The following is an 18,081-nucleotide window of genomic DNA, read 5'->3' as shown; positions in this document are numbered from 1 at the left end:
AYCTCTCCCCAGAAGATGTGAGAGGCACACTGAGTGGGCAACAGTGACAGTTATTTTCTGTGTTTATTTTCTGGGTATAAAAAACAATGTTCAGGGTTATGAAATTTTTCATAAACTTCCATTTGGAATAAGGTTTCAGTATTGTGTATCTGGTAGGTACTAAAGGATGCAGAGGACACTTTTGACTACTGGATATCAAGTATATTTCCCAGAGGCATTTTCACATAAGCTGCACATCCGAAAASAGGCAGAATATCCACAGAGTTAAAATTTTCAAGTGCTCTCAAGATGTAGAATTCTAGTGTTTGCCTTCATACCAACTTTCTCAGTTTTAGRATAATCCTTCTTTTTTGTGACCATTGTATTTTGGCTCTTTCAACATTGTGCCTCCAATCAGAAGAAAAAACAATCAGAATTTCTCATAAGASATAATTYACGAAACCTGTCTCCAGGATGGAYCCACCACTGGCCAAGGCTGGGCAAATCAGGAATGATAGTGATGCCTCTGGGAAAATGTATTTAAGAAGGAAAAAAGTTGCTGTGCAGATGTAATTGCAGCCAGAGAAGAGCAGAGTGAGAACATGTGAGAGGAACAGCTCTGCAGACCCCAAGGTCAGTGCAGAAGGAGGGGCAGGAGGTGCTCCAGGCACTGGAGCTGAGATTCKCCTGCAGCCCATGGTGCAGCCCATGGTGAGGCAGCCGTGTCCCTGCAGCCCATGGAGGTCCATGGGGATGCAGAGATCCACCTGCAGCCCGTGGAGGAGCCCGTGCTGGAGCAGGTGGATGCCTGAGAGGAGACTGTGACCCTGTGGGAGGCCCGTGCTGGAGCAGGTCCTGGCAGGAATCTGAAAACCATGGAGAGATGAGCCCACAYTGGAGCAGGTTTCCTGGTGGAACTTGTGACCTTGTGGGGGATCCATGCTGGGGCAGTGCCTGAAGGRTTGCACASTGYGGAAGAGTGACCCACGTCCACGGTGCAACTTTAGTTTTTTTCAGGGTACATTAAATTGACGCTCGGTTAGGTTTCCTGATGTTAATTTAGAGGCCCCAAATGACTCAAGATTTGCTAAAAGAAGCTGATTCGTYCTAAATATATGTACAGTCATCAGGTCTGCTTTGGCTCAAAGTCCAGCAAGTCAGCTGTTGTATGGCCATTGGGATTTTTAATTTGTGAATGGAATACTGTTTTGTCTGGTTTGAATATTGTTTGGTCAGGTTTCAAAATATCGGTATTAAGAGTTTCAAGCTTCCCTGGTCATGAGGGCTATTAGACAATAAATTAATTTGATCAACCAAGAAAAAWTATTTTAGCTTGTAAAGTTCTAAATTTTTCAGCAGGAAAGAATCTTATTTTTCCTCTGTGAAGAAAATTCAACTAAGATTAATATACAAGGTTTATACATGATTGTGTAGGATACTGTGCAATTTAAAGGATGAAATCTATRTTCTGAGAGTGTGAATTACACTTACAAAAGTTTTCTTATATTTCTTCTGACTCAAGGTAAGTTATGTGCTGAAAACATAATTATTTATTTGGATATCTATGAAATCCCTTAATTTACTCAATTAAGCAACCAGGTATTTGCTTACAAAGCAAGTGACAATTATCCAAAACATACAACTAGATTCTCAGGAGAAAGGAAAGTGAGGGCACCTCCTAAATTTCCCAGTGTGTGCTTGTTAGGCTGCATGCTGATGCAACCATGTGGTGCAACTGCAAGTCTACATAAATTATATTTCATCTTTCTTATGACCTACTGAAAAAGCCCCCAAAAGAGACTTTGTGGCATTTAACTTCATACAAATAGCTGCAGAAAGTGCAACAAATTTTATACAAATTTACATAAAGCCAGACAATAATAAAGATAGAAACTAGACAGTAATATTTATACCACAGAAGAAGAAATAACTTGCTTTTTAAATGACCTGGTGGAAATGCAGTAAGGATACGTTATTCAGTAAATAAATTTTTTAATTTCCATCCTGGTATTAAGTGACAGAGCACAAAATGTGAAGCTGATAACTGATATTAACAAATGCTTCCTAAGAAAAAGTATATGCGATACTTTCCTTACAATGCTATTCAGAGATATTGAACAATTTCTGGAAAAAAATTCAGGTATTTCCTTACATATACTGTGAATTGGTAGCATAAACCCAGTCTCTAAAAATTTACATTTTATATGTAATTGGTGTCGTCCATTTCATCTGAGTTTAGAGAATGGATTCCTTTTGAAACTAAGAAACCTAAATTTAGGTATCAACATGTATGTGTCTACATTTAAGCTAAACATCTAAAATAATGGAGAACAAAAGCTTCCTTCTCTTTCTTTCACATCAGCATCTCCAGGAGTTTGTGATGCCCTGGGATATCTGAGACACTGGTTAAAATTGTCTTAACACGAACCCATTCCCCACTGAACTGCAGTTAAAGCTCAAATGGACCAAATCTCTGTGGTCAGGGATATGAACTAACCTGTAAGAGCAAGTCAACAGAGCCAGTGAAGAATTGTATCTCCTGAGCTGACTAAATGGAAGTATCTCCTTTAGGACTAGGATGTAGATACAGCTGAAAAAAAAAAAGTGCTTTTTTCCCAAGACAATTTGAAGATTTGAATTTSTGTGGAAGATCCAGTTTGTTCTCTGTGAAGCCTTGGGTCATACTGTTATTTAGCCATGTGCTAGTGCTCAGTGCTTCCAGTTGAGTGTCTCTATATGATTCTGCTCCATTGACTCTTCAGACAGAATAGCATTGATTTTTTACCTGAAATGCCATTATATTTTTTCTTGCACAGAGCTCTGGAAAGAACACAGATAAATGAAGAGGTTTTCTTCGTATGAAACTTGTGGACTATTTTAAGAAGAACCTTGTGAAGATAGCCTCCTTATAAATAATGCATAGGTAGTCTGCTATGTCATGGAGCTCATTCATCCATTTAGCTGAAGTAATTGCTGAGAAGGAACTTATATTTATAGGTTAAAATGGCACATCCATCAACTCAGATAAAAGCAGATTTAAGGCTTACTAAGGGGAAACTCAGTTATGGGATAGAGTAYAAGAAAGTGAAAGAATCTTGTCAAGGCAGCCAAATGACTCTTACAGAAGTCTAACATACCTGTATAGAACCAGACCATTGCAGAAAATAGTCTAACAGGTTGTGTTTTGAGCAGCAGTGGAGACAGGATTATGCTGATGCAACCAGATTAGGAATTATCTCCACTCTGGGGAAAAAAAATGTTATAATATCTTCAGTGCTGTTTTTTGAGTTTTCCTCCACTTGTGAATGAGCAGTCGCTGCAGATGTCAACTAGTAAATGTCTATATTRTTAAAATGGAGCAGATGTAGGATTTACTTTTTGACTTGAAGCAGGAATCAAAGCTGATGGTATTGACAGCCTTATGGGAAAATGGTGAAGGCTYTTAAAACATGGTTGCTTTGGCCAAGACTGAAATGAGCATTTATATGTTATGACCCTCTGAATATGACTACCTGAATTACCACAGGGAAAATGAGAATGAGAATAAGGTAAATGTATGCTATGACCATCTTGGATAGGAGGTGAACCTTGGGAAGCAACATACAAAATGTAAAAATTTTGCTTGAGACATAATCAACATGATGTTGAGCACTGAGTTTGGCACTGTATTGTTTAAATACCAAAAAGGAGTCACTGAAGAATAACAAAGACATTTCAATAAAGAGGATAACCTGTCTCAGATATTATAAGGAGAAATCAAAGGTATATCTATTCTACCCTGACTTCTGCCAGAGGCAATTTTCAGGGAGCACTACCCTAGTCTGGGTAGAYCCAGATTGCAAAGCCTGTTCTTAAAAGGTACTGATGTTTTGGGAAACATGTCAGGCAGCCCAGGCTGATTGTTTTGCACTCTGTGTGGTTTGGTTTGAAGAAGGTGCTCTGTAAGAATGGCTGCAGGAGCTGGATGATGAATCTGTAGAATCTGGTTTTGATGATCTTCAGTCCTTGCCTTTTCCTGGGGAAGAGAAACTTTGGTYTGATTCAGAGCACATAGATTCCTCCAGCAGAAAGGCCTTGGGCCTTGGGGTCTGGCTTTCTATACCACTGCTCCTTTTTGTCAAGCATCTCCAGTTGTCACAGCTGTCAGTAATGGGACTTCCCCTGAGGCAAAAGAAGGACCTTGTGAGGCTGTCATTAAGGGACACGACAGTTGTGCAAGGTGAGCAGCCAAGAAATCTAGAGATCTGGGGTCAGACTTTCTAGGAAGCCAGTGCTGAATATAAACTGTGGAGAAGTATGAAGAAAATAGAGAAGGATTGCAGTCTTAGCACAAACTGGAGGATCTTAATGTGATACTAGCACATGGTTAATGTGAACTGCGCTAGAGGAGCCAGCTACAATCATCACACAAACAGGAAAAGTTAATGGCCTGGGAACAGAGATGCTCTATTTGATGCAGGAGAGATACTGGAATGTGGCTGAGTCTGTATGTCCTTGGTCAGCATTACAAAGACAGAAGAGGTACATGTGGTATGTCAATAGTTCCATCTCAATATTGATGTGCAGCATTCAAAATGGAAGACGAAGGGTTCGTGTCTTCTAAATAAATGAAAAACAAGGAGTGAACTCAAGCAATAAGCCTTGACTGTCTTCACTGATTAATTGTCAAGACATCGGGGTTTTTTTTGACTTTTGGAATAAGGCAATTTAAYACAATTACTTGAAACAGGAGCATTGGATTTTGGATTAAATAAACTCTGTGTCTTCTGCCCACAAAGAGCTTGAAATAAGTGAGAGCTCCTTGAGGAAGAAAATTTTTTGCTTTCACTTTTTCCACTCCTTTTAAAAGAAAAAAATGTTATATAACACGGCCCAAAATTCTGTTGAATATAGCATACAGTCTTCTCCCAGACATCAAGCAGATTTTTAGGTAGAAAAGGCTGCATGTCAGTGGTGGAAAATAATCTATGTGTATGTGGGTGTTGCAGGCATAACATTATTAGTGCATCATCATTTTTCCAATGTAAAAAGGAGTGACTGTCTTGTGGAAAAATAGCTATGATTCCTAGTCACCACATTTTTCAATGGGTACAGTCAAATAAAAGGTACAAAATTATCTGAAGAATAAGAAAATAGGAAATATCATGATTTCAACACCCTATTTGAAGCATCTCAGAATAATTGACAGGAGTGGATTTTCTCCCGCATTAGGTCTGCAATTGCATTCCATGCACCCCATTACGTCTGGCAAGGTACCTGTCGTTTCCACTGAAGCTCTAAATGGTCCGTGTGTGTAAGGAAGAAAAAGCAGACAACAGTGGACAGATTTGAAGCCTGCTTATATATCATCTCTACAGGTCTGACCCGGCAGAGGAAACCACAGCATGAAATCCAAAGCCTTTGTCTTTTTTTTTTTTTTTTTTTTTTTTTTTTTTAAGGCTAAAACATGTCCACATTACATGAAAAAGGATCATATGACCTAGGAGATCAAGGAAATTGCATTTCAAGAGAATAATGGTCTACAGGGAGCATACAAGGGTCTCTCAAGGATAGACAGCTCTGTTATCTATGAAAATAAAATACAATAAAATTTGCTGATATAATTCCTTTTCTGTTATTCAAGATTAAAAAAAAATATTGTCTAAGGTTTTTCTTAGAGGAAAAACTTTTACAAGTGGCATTGCTATTAATCTTTACAGCAAATAAAATATTTTTGAGGGACAGGAGAAACAGTCTGCTTTGCTACAAACAAATAGAGAGATGAGCTCATGCCAAAATGTCATTGAACTCTGGCAAGGGATRGAGCTTTTCAAGTAATGGAAAAACTGTGAAAACCAAACAAGAAAAAAGGAAAACAAAATACACCTGGACCTCGGGTGAGTTTTAGGTGAAAATACTTTTTTGTTTCTTTTTTGAGGTAAGGACTGATTTTGCTGAAGCTAGCCTTTAATTCCAAAAATATCTGTGAGAATTTGGCTTTAAACACCTTGTTCACTGGTGCCAGAATAAAGTCTYGTCCTGCAGGATGTAGACTGCTTTTAAAATCCAAGGAACATCATGTAGGTTGAAAGTAAAAGGCATATTGAAGGAAACTTTTAGCCACCTGCAGCACTGGGGCCATAAAAAGCGTCTAATTTTGGGTTGGCAGGAAGAATATAAACCTCAGGCTCCTGCCTTTTGTCCCCACTTTTTTTTTCCCAGCTACAGCTGCTTCCTTCTAAGCAATGGAAAATCACTGACTTGGGTAGCACTGACACACTCCACTGACTATTGAGAGTTAAATGGGAGATAGAAGCTCCTAATGCACAGAGCTTGGCAAACTGTTGACTTTAGAATTTCAGCCACAGTGCACTGATGAATATTAAGGCAAAGCCATTAATTGTTGACTGTTGGCTCAACAGCACCTGCTACTGAATTTGCAGGATCTTATTAACATGGGTTCAGAGGTGGTGGTGATCTGTGAATACACACACATGTTTAAAATGGAAAGGAGGAAGCCGGTATCATTAGCTCTGTTTATCTTTGTGTCAGAATYCAGACAAAACTCTATCAAACTGAGGTCTGGTAATCAGAGACTGGCCAGTGTAGTATTTCCCTAGAGTGGCTATTAAAGGAGGTTAAACGGAACATTTTGTGTATTCACCTCAAACATATTGTGCTTCAGTCTGACCTAGATAGATCAAAATGTGTTTGGAAGTTAATATGGAGAATCACAGATGAGACACGAGTGAAAGTTACCAAGTGTACTCTGCAGGGTRTTGCTTTTAGAGTTACCACTGATTTTCAGCACTCCCTATTTTCCTTAAATCTCTTACAGCTATTAATTTAAAGTTTAATAAATGGTAGCTTTCTCCCTTCCACTTCCTTCTGAAAAGTTCAAGCTTGTTTAACTAGGTGAAGAATTCAAAAGCAGTCTGGTGAACTGTTGAACAAGCAAAAGCAATTTCTGGTGGTCTGGGCAATCTTCCTTAAAGTCTAGACAGAAAAACTKGTGGAGATGTTTTTCCCCCCAATTGTGACATTCAATAACAGAGAAGGCACGACTCACACAGTACCTTTGCTGACACCTGCATGCTGTTTTCTTGCATGTTCATGATGGCTTCAGAAATCTTGACATCAATAGGATCCATGACTGATTCAATGTTGAATGGTCCCTCTAATCTCTCCGCTACCAGAAGCATAGCATCTGTTAAAACACAAAGCAGCCATTCCCTTAAAGAAGGGACAACTTTGGGTACCTCAGGCAGACCAGCACTGCCAGCTCTACGTGTGGATACTGAACACTCCTGAGCAGGAATCTGGGGAAATGTGGCAGCAGCACCTTCCTAGCTGTCAAAAATATCTTCCCCTACTGCTGCCTCTACAAAAAGAGGACTGAAGACTGAAAAAATCAGATTAATATTAGTTGCCATAGCATTATCGAGCTTGGGGTAAAATTATTTTGCACAGCTTCTCAAAACAACCAGTGCTCTGRAGTGTACTTATGTAATCTCCTTCCCAAGAAAAAGCAGGATGAGAGAAATGAATCCCTGGAGTGTGTTCTTAGGGTTTGTATGAGAGGATGAAAACTTTGATATGATATATCAGGGTGTTATAATTAAAGCAGCTGTTCTTTCTGACCTTAACGATCTCATTTTCTTGCAATATGAACAGCAGATGATTATTGGATTTCTGCCATAGTATATAGATATAAACATGTCTACCTCRTTACATTTTCAAACCTTGGTTGAAAGTTGTATGCAGAAACATATATTCTTTGTATGTTTTGGATTAAAACAAAAAAGTTTGCTTAATTAGAGCCCCTCTCCAAAATAATTTAATCTTTTGATGTTCATTAAAACATTAAAACCAGTTTTAAATGGTAAAAAAGAAGCAACTGAACAGAAATTAATAGCAGCAAAAAAGGTTTTGCCATACATCAGATATATTTGTCTATACACTGACMCAAATTTATCACAATTTATGTGGCAATAGCCATGTGAAAAACTGGATTTACAGTATACCTTTAAACACCACATTTGATCATTGTCTCCTATGTTAGGTTTAACATTTTCAGCAATTAATTAGCTTCGAGCAGCTGACACTTGTAATTTTAAGATGAGAAACAAAAATCTTCACATGTTCTCTCCTTTATACATCAGACTTAAGCTCCAGAAAGTACCAAACAGATTTCCTTCTGGAACAGCTCCATGCCTGCTTTGCTGTTGTTGGCACCAGTCCCACAACAGCTGTGTAGAGAAGGCGTGGAGCATCCCATAGATCCGACAGCAGTGCTGGTGAGCTCCACACTTGTCTGCAAATCACAGAGCTTTGTTCCAGCCTGCATGGCCATCTTTTCCTTCCTCACAAAACCACAAATGCATGGCAGTATGGGAAGAAGTACCTGGTGTCTCACCCTAGCAGCTGACACAAACTTCCATGTACACCTCACCTGAGGACTGCATTATGCTGTTTACATGCTGTTAATGCACACCTTAAAGTCCCAATGAAACTGGAATAGCTTGGCATGCAGCACCTAAGCACTTTTGCAAATTTACAACTAATACTTCACAGTACTTTTAGGCTGGAAAAAGTGTAATGCTAGTTATTTGGAGTGGGATGTACAGCACTTGTTGCCAGCTGTGAAAAATGGTGAGACGATAGGAAATTGGTTTCAAGCAGAGATGCTATTTTTCCTGCACATTATTTTAAAATTCTTTAGTTTACACCCTTTCCAGTGGGAAATGGTGAAAATGGGAACTACCTCTGATAGAGGAAACAGTTTTCATAGACACAARGACACACATATACCCATGCACACACATACACTCACAGATTCCTGAAATAAGTTAGCAATTGTTCCATGTGAAAAAAATACAGAGATTTTACAGTGTGGACTCCTATAAAGTATTTTATTCCTCACACATTCAGAATGACTTTTATAGAACACTTGTTCTTTAGTGTTTTGTGAGCAATGTGAGCAGCCCAAATCCTAGGTGCCACAACCAGTACTAGGCATTGCTGGGGCACGTGTCTTGGTGGCTGGATTTTGGCTGTTTACTTCAGGACTAGGGTTAAAAAAATTAGGGTGACTGCATGAAACAGTCAAAAGGTGGTGTTTGGGTTTTTTTTTTTGTTTGGTTTCATTCTGGGTTTTTTTGATAGGAATAGAATTACATTTTAAGTTAAGGACAGGTGCCTCTTTGTACAAGTCCACTTTATTTTGGCAACCAGAAGGTTGGACAAGTCTAGTGCCAAGCCCTATACATGTTCAGGGACTGTGCTGAAGCAGAGTTCAGCAAACAGGTAAGTGCTGGAGATGTCTCGTGAGAATGGCTCATAGCTCAAGCCTACTTGCTGTTTCTTCAATGGCATGGGGCGCTTGTTTGAAATTAAATCTTGAAATGAAATCTCAGCTGTGTGGCAGAAGAGAAAAGTGCATCATCCTTAACTGAACAAGAGCCACAGTTTTAATTTAAGAACAGCCTTTCCTCAAGCAAAGTGCCTTCAACTTCAGGATTAATAGCTGTAGGAGATGCAAACTAAAAATCTGTTCCTCTTGGACAGCTTGTATCTGTAGAAGGATGTCCTTTAGTTCATCAGCTTCTATTTTTTCTGAACCTTAAGCCTATTCATTATATCTATTCTTTATATATACATCTATATCTATCTATATATCTATATCTATCTATATCTATATCTGTATCTATATCATCTATATCTATATCTATATCTATATCTATATCTATATCTATATCTATATCATCTATATCTATAGCTATAGCTATATCTATATCTATATCTATATCATCTATATATCTAAATATTTATCTATATCTGCATCTATATCTGTATCTATATCTATATCTAATCTACATAGCTATTAGTTGTTAGGGAAGTGAGTAAAGACTGAGGCATGTGGGTAATTCCTGACTGCCAAAGGTGAGATTTTTACATTGATCTTCTTTCCTTGACATAGTATGGTATAGGTCTGATGRTGGTTTCAAGAGCCAGGGTTCAAGTTAAGGTTAGATTCAAGTTGATGTTTCAATCACATGGGCTATAGCTTTATACTATTGCTCTGTATAAAGGAAAGGAAGAAGATAAGAGAAAATAAAAGAAAATAAGAGAAGAGAGAAAAATCAAGCAGTAAATGCCTGCTTGTCGATACTCTTCAATTTCTATCTTCTCTGACTTGGAATGAAGCTGGACCACTCCAGGCAGCTATTCATAACTTAAATCTGTACAGAAGCTAGCCTGAAGCAGTGAGGGGCTATGAGCCAACACTTCACATTAGGGCCTTGYAATCTTTCATTTGATTAGATCTTAAGGATATGGATAGAAAGCAATGGGTTAAGGGAAAAATATAATTTGAAATATCCACACCTTTATTGAGGACAGGTGCATCTTTATATCAGCAGTTTGTATTTTCATTTTGGGGTTAGAACATTGGATAGGACTAATGCTGAAGTACACATATCTGGATGGACATATTTGAAGAATCTGAGAAATGGTTTAAATGCTGTGACAAGAGATGCTTGAAGGGCTGAAGGTTCCTCCTGCAACATTATTGCTGATGCTGGCACAAGCTGTGCTTCCAATTAAAGCTCATTTTAAGGACCAGCTCAGACTAAAAATCTTAGACAATTGCACAGTTCAGATGAGTTCTCACACAAATGGAAAATTAATGTTTGAGGACTCATTTTTCCCTCCCTTTCAGCAGCTGTGTGGGGCCATGGCTGATTGAGCAGTGACGGGGCTGCTGGGTTACTCTTGTCTCCTTCTGRCTGGAGTACTACAAGCTCAGTTGAGCAAAAGAAGATGAACAAGTGCCTCTTCAATGAATGCCAAAAGGATTTTCTTAGCCTGTGCATGACTGAGCTGTTCTTTCTATCCTTTCTGAAACCATCATGCTGTTCCTAACTAAATCAAACATATCCAGATGAGGCCTGACAGCCATAGATTGAGAGAAGCCTGGAAGAACAAGGTAGTCTTATTGTTRTGAGTGTTAAGGCCCCTTGTGAACAAACTGACTACTGTATTTAACTAGCTTCAACCTACCAATATTTTGAATTAGGCCTCAGATTTAAATTAAGACTGAATTTTTCATCCATAACATTGATTTCCAGGAAGAAACACTGATTTTAGGTGAATTCTTCTCTTGGAAAATATTTCCTCAGGTCACTAGGTTGAATTCTCTTGTTTGCCCACCCTAACTCTCATTTCAGTGCTAAACCTTATTATTCACTTGCACAGCTTCATATGAGCACATACAATATATGCATACCAGCTACTAGGAGCAATTGAGTGAAATGGAAGCTGTTAGGTTGAATATTGCGAAAATCAGATGAAATGTAATAATCTGAGATTTTTGACAGGACAGTCAAAATGTTGTAATGGCCCTCACCAGACTGCATATCTTCAAATTTGTAATCATGTATCAAAAAACATGACACTGTTGTCCCGAGTACTTTTTTTTCTTCTAAAAATGTTATGGAATACTACATGAGAAACTGGAAAGATTTCAAAATGACATTAAAATTGAGATGCCTCAGTCTTGAAATCTTAATTATCAAGAAGAGACCCTTGAACAGAACAAAAGTCTAGTTTAGTTCAGTGTGAATCTGAGTGGGCTTAATAATTTCTCAATCAGCTCGAATAATAGATATTGGAAACTTTATTATTGCTTATGCTTTAAAAATCTGAAAACTGATTGATTAATTACCTCTTTTCTCTGTTGTTAGTATACTTGGACTGTATTGTTCAATTTCAATGGTCTTTATTTTTCCTCTTTGTATTTTTTAAAAATCTGCTTTCTTAGGTTCRGTACGTCTTCCCTCTCCATACAATACAGCATTTGGCAAAAAGCTGGCATCTAGCTGCCAGCTGGGATGAGTGGATCAGGAGCTCAGTTTAGGTCAGTCATTCTTGTGCTGTGGGTTTGTGGGGGTTTATTTTGGGTTTATTGCAAACAATGAACATGACAAATTGCYCACTGGAGGACATAGGCTTGCCAAATGGTCCTGAGGAAGGGCAGAGCATATGGCACACCAGGGTCATTGTCAGTGCTGCTGCTCTCAGCCTCTCCTAGATGCTCAGAACAGGAGTGGGGACCTTCCTGATGTAGTAAACTCCCCACCAAGTCCCCTGAAGGCCTAGGGTGTAGTCCCAGGGACCCCAAGCTTTCTCTCTTAGCTGAACACAGCAGCTCTCTTTAATTTCTTAAAGAAATTCCCTTGTCCACATGAAGAAATAGCACATGTGTTTGACAGTGGCTTTTAGAAGGACACTGTTTCATTTTAAGCAATATATAAGAAAGAAAGAGATCTTGAAGAAATTTTTGGTTTACTTCACAGATACATTTTTTTAAGGTTTTATGAGAAGCACATTTTAATGAGAAGGGCAGGACAAAACTGATCATCATGCTAAGTGATTTATTGTACAACTTAAAAATTCAGAAGACCAGGTGTGAATTTCAAAGTATGGAGATGCTTTATGAGCCCTAGGCATCTCCAGGCAAAATAATGGATAGACTAAAACTATAAATAGACAAGAATCTGCCTCTGTTTCCCCGGAAATGCACCAAGCCATCATCTTATCATCTTGATACCAAAAGTGATGTCTTCCTGTTAATGTTATATTTCTTTCAGGGCWGTTTCCCAGAAAACTTTCTAGTGAATTCTAGATTGAAATAGAAAGAGCAGGGACAAGGATACTTATTTATGAGACGTCTGAYGAGTCAAACCTCCCCCCCAAAACTAGACTGAAAAACAAAGTTCTTGTAAGAACAATCAGTGCCTCCTTTTTCTTGCCCCCTTTCTATCATCAGGAAAATGAAAGGAGGGTATGATAGGGAAAACTCAGAAGGCTGATAAGGARAGGCATTTTTAGGGTCTCTGTTAATTTGGCTGTGACATCAGTTTTTCCTTTCATGCACATTGTTGTTTTCTACTTCAAAATTATCAGTGAGATCCAGCAGTGGTTGAGTTTCCCGCAGGGGAATCCAAAAAAGAATCTATGGTCGAAGCCTCTRTAAATGGTGTTTCTTCATGGATACAAAGAATGGTAAAATACGAAATTGCATGTGCTTCACAAAATTGTAAGGTATATTTTGTTTTTGGGGGGAAAAAAAAAGAGGAAGATCTTATCTTAAATTTCCTATTAGGAGTACTCTATTTTTCCTCTATGTATATTGCCTTATGCTTATGGAGAATTGCAAAGTGTTTGTTCCCAAAGCTGCTGGTGAAAGAATGTAAGGGTAAATTTTCATTTGTRAAGCTTCAAAGGATTTGTCTATGGACAAGTCAATGGATTGCAGATTAATCAGTTGTAAACAGACTGAGCAATTTGTCGCAGTTGACTGTGACCTTGAGAGTGGCAGTGACTGTTTTGGACAAGGACATAACTGTTGATATTCTGGGCTGCAAGGCAGGGATCATTTTACCAAATTCCCAACCTTCTGATCAAGGGCAAGGGGAGGCAGGAGTCCGGATTGTATTTTCCAGGTCATGCAGGTAAAACTCAGTGAGTTTTCYATCATGACACTAAATATAAATAGTGGTCATAAAAGCTTTAGAGCGTTAGATGGTAAACTAATGAAACAAATTAAAAACTAAAAATTGAAAAGTGAAATATGAGTACATATTGACTTTTTACAAATATAATATCAGTGGAAATACATCCCTGTAATACTCTGCCAAAACTTTTATTGCTAGATTATGATTTACTAAAAAAATTCAAGAAGAGGAAAGTAAAACTCTACCTCACATTTAAGGGAGGAAATAAGAACTCTTCCCAGGAAATCAGAGTAAGGCATGACAGTGATGTCAAAATTGCTGTTTTCCTTAGGGTCCACAGTCCCTTTTGCAAATTATTATTCATAATAGAACTGATGAAACTAAATGAACACATTACAGTATTCCTCTCTGAGTATCATTAAGCTCCACATAGGCTTTATGCTTTGGCATWATAACACAATAATTTTCTACATCCTGCTTTATTGTATTTTTGGTGGTTTTGGTTTAGTTTGTTCGTTTCATTTTTTTGAGGGGATTGCACATTTTTGTTTGTTTATTTGGTTGGTTGTTTTGTTTTGTTTTCTTTTGTTTCATGGGAGAAGGCACTTTCCTTAAAATTTATGCTGCACTTGTGGAAAGGGGATCTCGATACTTTAATTTGGATATTCACTTAATAACCTGTTAAGCTTTTCTATGGAGTTATGCAGGCAAATGACTAGACGGTCCTTGCCTCAGCAAAACATGAGAAACTGCTGTATGTGGGGTAAGATTTTTCTGGAGGTAAAAATTATCAGCCTAGGCAGCTGAAAAAATGAGGGAGMAATGGGGAAAATGTGCCWGGGATGGGTTCTTTACATGGGGGCAAACAAGGGCAAAGAAAGATGGATTAAGGTGAGTAAGGAACAAGCATGGGAAAATTGGTGGAAGAGGGCACGTGAAAGAGGCCATCTGGAAAAACTGCTGGTCAGCAAACTTGTCAGCTGCCTGATCACTGCAGTCTGCTTTATATCCTTATTAAACTCTATTCTTAGCTATTTTTTGGTTGAGAACRAGAGGATGGTTGTGCAGAGTGTTTCCTGTGTGTGTGCAATGTGCTGCTAGCGARCGTCGAGCCGATGATCCGATGATCCGGTGAGTAGGAGATCAGCAGCGAGGAAAGCCCTGAGGCTCCTGCTGGACACTTGGGGCAGTCTCGGTGCAGAGCCTGGATACTCTTGAGGCYCAGCCTAAGGTTCAGGGGAGTTGGTTCAAGATGCTCATGTGAATAACGGGGTCTGTATGCAGCTCCCAAATGAGTTGCTGACAGGGATCCATTCACACTCTCATCCCTTCTATACTTTTCATTTCTGCACATCATCCTTGAGCAGAGAGATCCTCAAAGGAGTAGTACAGAAGAACGCACTCCTGGAGGTGCCTAACTTTACCCAGTCCARCCAAGACATGGAAAGCTCAATTTCAATTTCTTTTCCTGCTTTGAGTAGGCTCAAAATTTTACCTGCTGAAAAAAATACACCTTAACCACTTCTGCTATTCTGAAGTGCCCAACAGCTTCCAAAGCTGTTTGCATGGAATACTTAGCTCTTCATCTGGGCAGAAAGATTGGTATTTAAGGCACATAGTTAAGAAGGGATGAATCAATTTTCTGGCTTATTCTTGAAGGGCTGATGTCTGAAGGATGATGCAATGAAATTATGTTACAAGTTCTTTCAGAAGAGACTGCAATCCAGAATTGTTCCTGCCAGGTTAATTACCAACTAATTAAAAGGCAACATTTAAAAATTAGTATAGATAATCACATCTAGTTTTTTTTTTTATTATATGTGTTTCAGTTATAAGAATGCATGGATTTAAGAATTAAAATGTGGTTTTTGATATTTCTGATCAGCTATGTAGCCATGTTAGCTCATGGCAGTATCACTTACTCTTCCCTCAAAATAAAAATGAAGAAAAGAATTGTCAGAAGTATGAATAAACTAAAAGCATTTTTTATTATTTCTGTTGGGTTTGTATCTAACTGTCTCTTATGTAGAGAAGCTCAAGAAATCATGATGTGTGCATGAAAAATTTATTGACATGCAATTGTCATCTTTTTGCATCTGATAGAAACAAAATAAGTTTGGCTGAGTGAACTACAGTTTCAGTAGATTTTTTTTTTTTTTTAGTATTTCACATAGCATACATTTTTCTTCCACGTATTGAAAAAAGGGCAATATAAAATGATTTTTCTTCTTTGTCTTTCTATAACTTTGAGGAATTCTAAATAATTTAGTACACTGTTATTAGATCATGTCTTATTTTTGTTCATATATGCAAGAAGAAAAGAGCAAAGACTAGGCAAAGTGGTAATCCTTGTCTACTACTCTAATTTTTCTACTGCTATAGTAGCTGAATGCAATACTTTCTTCTGAACTGGACTTTTAGCCAAAGTTACTGCTAAAAGTTCAGAAATCTGCCTGAATGTTTGACATGCATTAATTAATAAAACATAATACATTTCTAAAATCTTTGTCTAGCTGTTTTTTCCATATGCTAAGAGATGTTTAACTGGTCTCATTGTCCATCACAGGAAATGTTAGTAAATAAAAGAACCCTCATTGATGCATGCCTGTGTTCTACCTGCCATAGCTGATTTAAATTTTTTATTAACACAGACTAGTGCTCATAATTCTTTTAAGTTCGGAGTTTGGAACGCTGAAAAAGGTCCATCTTTCTGACTCTTTCTTGATGGCATAGGCTGAAATGGTTGAAAAGAACAAATCATAGCCTGAAATTTCCTATTGTATTTAAATGTATTCTTAGTAAAAATCTCCTGGGTATATAGTTTGCATTATCTTTATAGAGTCAAAGCCAYTAGAACCTTAAAGATCTTCTCAGCTATTCCAATGCCCATGCAGAGTTACAACCCATGGTATAAATTYCCTAGACATCTGTGCAGAAAAGTTTTAAAATAGCTTTGCTGCATTCTTCTGACTTTTTTATGAAAGCTATTTCAATGACTGCTGTACATCACCATCAGAATATTTGTCCAGCTATGTGGTGTATTTTGTCTACTGCTTAATTTGACTCAACTATTTCTAATAGGCTACTTAAATACTTCCATAATCTTAACCACTTGCATTATTTCTTGTTTTTTACATCTCTCAAATATAAGTAGACATTTATCATGTCCTTTAGTTTGTGCTTGGTCATACTTTCCATGCTAATTTTCTTATACCATTTTCATAAGTGATTTCCTCAGGTCTTTTCCTGTTTTCTTAATTTCATTTAAAAGAGCTCTCTAGTACTGTGGGGTCTAGGACTAATTAAACCTTTAGAGTTGGATCTCATTAATGTTGTTTTGCAGAGGTCCTTTTTGTTCCATATGTCTGACTCAGAAAACTTCCTTGATTCCCTTGGTGCATCTGATTTCCTTATCCCCTTMATCACAACTGATTTATAATTCATATTTCCCATGTCAGCTCTGACACATTTTTTCAAGTGTCTCCTCATAYTCAGATTTTACAGTGAATATAATTTCTACACTGTTTTTTTTTAATTTTCCTCCCTACTTATAATTCTAAATTTTGTGCAGTCAAGCTTTTTCCARCCTTGACAGAATTTCTGGCACATTTTTAACACATAATTAATGACATGTCCATTATTTCTTATGGAAAATTTACACATATTTTATTTTTATAAGAAAGTTTGTTTCAAAAAACTTTTCTTTGAGTATTTTTCTTTCCCATAGTCTCTGTCTACCACTAGATGTAATGCATTTCCAGTGCTGCATTAAGATTATCAAKGAATTTTTAGCCATTCTTTGGGTTTAAAGGGTCCAGCAGATGCCCACCTAGAGAATATTGGAGATAAYTTTTGCTCCAGAGACATTTTTAACAGACTCCACAGGATCCTATCCCAAGATTTTCCTGCTGTTACCTTTTCATAAATGGGGATTGGGGGTAAATGGTAAAGGGAAAATGAACACCAGTGTTACTATTCAGGAAAGTAAATATGAAGACTGATTTACAAAATCTGAGAAGTACCTCATGATACTGAATGATCAAGCAATAAAACATTATCAAGTAAYGAGTGCAAGAAAACAAAAAAATTCCTAGTATCTTTTAGGCAATGAAGGGTTTTGGGATGGCCATTGCCACTCAAAYCCAAGCTTTTCAGTTCATGCTGACACTGATTTAGCAATCAGAAAACCTCACACTTAATATTTGAGGTAACTGGAAAAGGAAAAGACCACCATAGAAAACAGGTTTGTATTTAGGAAGAAATCCGTAGTGAAATAACATCATGGATAGTGCATTGCAGAAGTGATTAATGAAAGCTTTATAATTTGACACAAATCATAACCTAACATTCTACAATCCTGAATCAGAAAAATTACCAGAGGATGCAAMAGTGGCCAGCCAAACTGTGGGTGACTTGGGGGTGCCTTAAGGTTCAGTGCTTATTCCAGCACAGTACGGAAAGGAGATGTAGAATATGAAACCAGAGGATCACATTTTATTAACTTCTTAATGTTACAATAATGATACTTTGCTAATTCCAAGTGTATATGGCAAATTCCTTAATGTTGTCATCTTTTCAGGGAATAACTGGATGATCTTCAGTTACT

At 37.7% G+C, this 18,081-nt stretch overlaps 1 protein-coding gene across 1 annotated transcript in view; it reads right to left on the bottom strand.

The window, feature by feature from the left end:
- The window catches only part of GPC6 (glypican 6), a 190,385-nt gene that overhangs the window by 59,464 nt on the left and 112,840 nt on the right, over positions 1-18,081 (bottom strand). The window contains exon 2 of the mRNA XM_057373377.1: positions 7,035-7,165. Coding sequence (XP_057229360.1) covers positions 7,035-7,165 — 131 coding nt within the window. The remainder of the gene's footprint in view (positions 1-7,034; positions 7,166-18,081) is intronic.

This window comes from Malurus melanocephalus, unplaced genomic scaffold, assembly GCF_030028575.1.
Source record: "Malurus melanocephalus ecotype Western Australia unplaced genomic scaffold, MMel_1.1 scaffold_195, whole genome shotgun sequence".
Taxonomy (NCBI): domain Eukaryota; kingdom Metazoa; phylum Chordata; class Aves; order Passeriformes; family Maluridae; genus Malurus; species Malurus melanocephalus.
The sequence above is the reverse complement of the archived record's forward strand: the minus strand, read 5'-3'. Positions and strand labels throughout refer to the sequence as shown.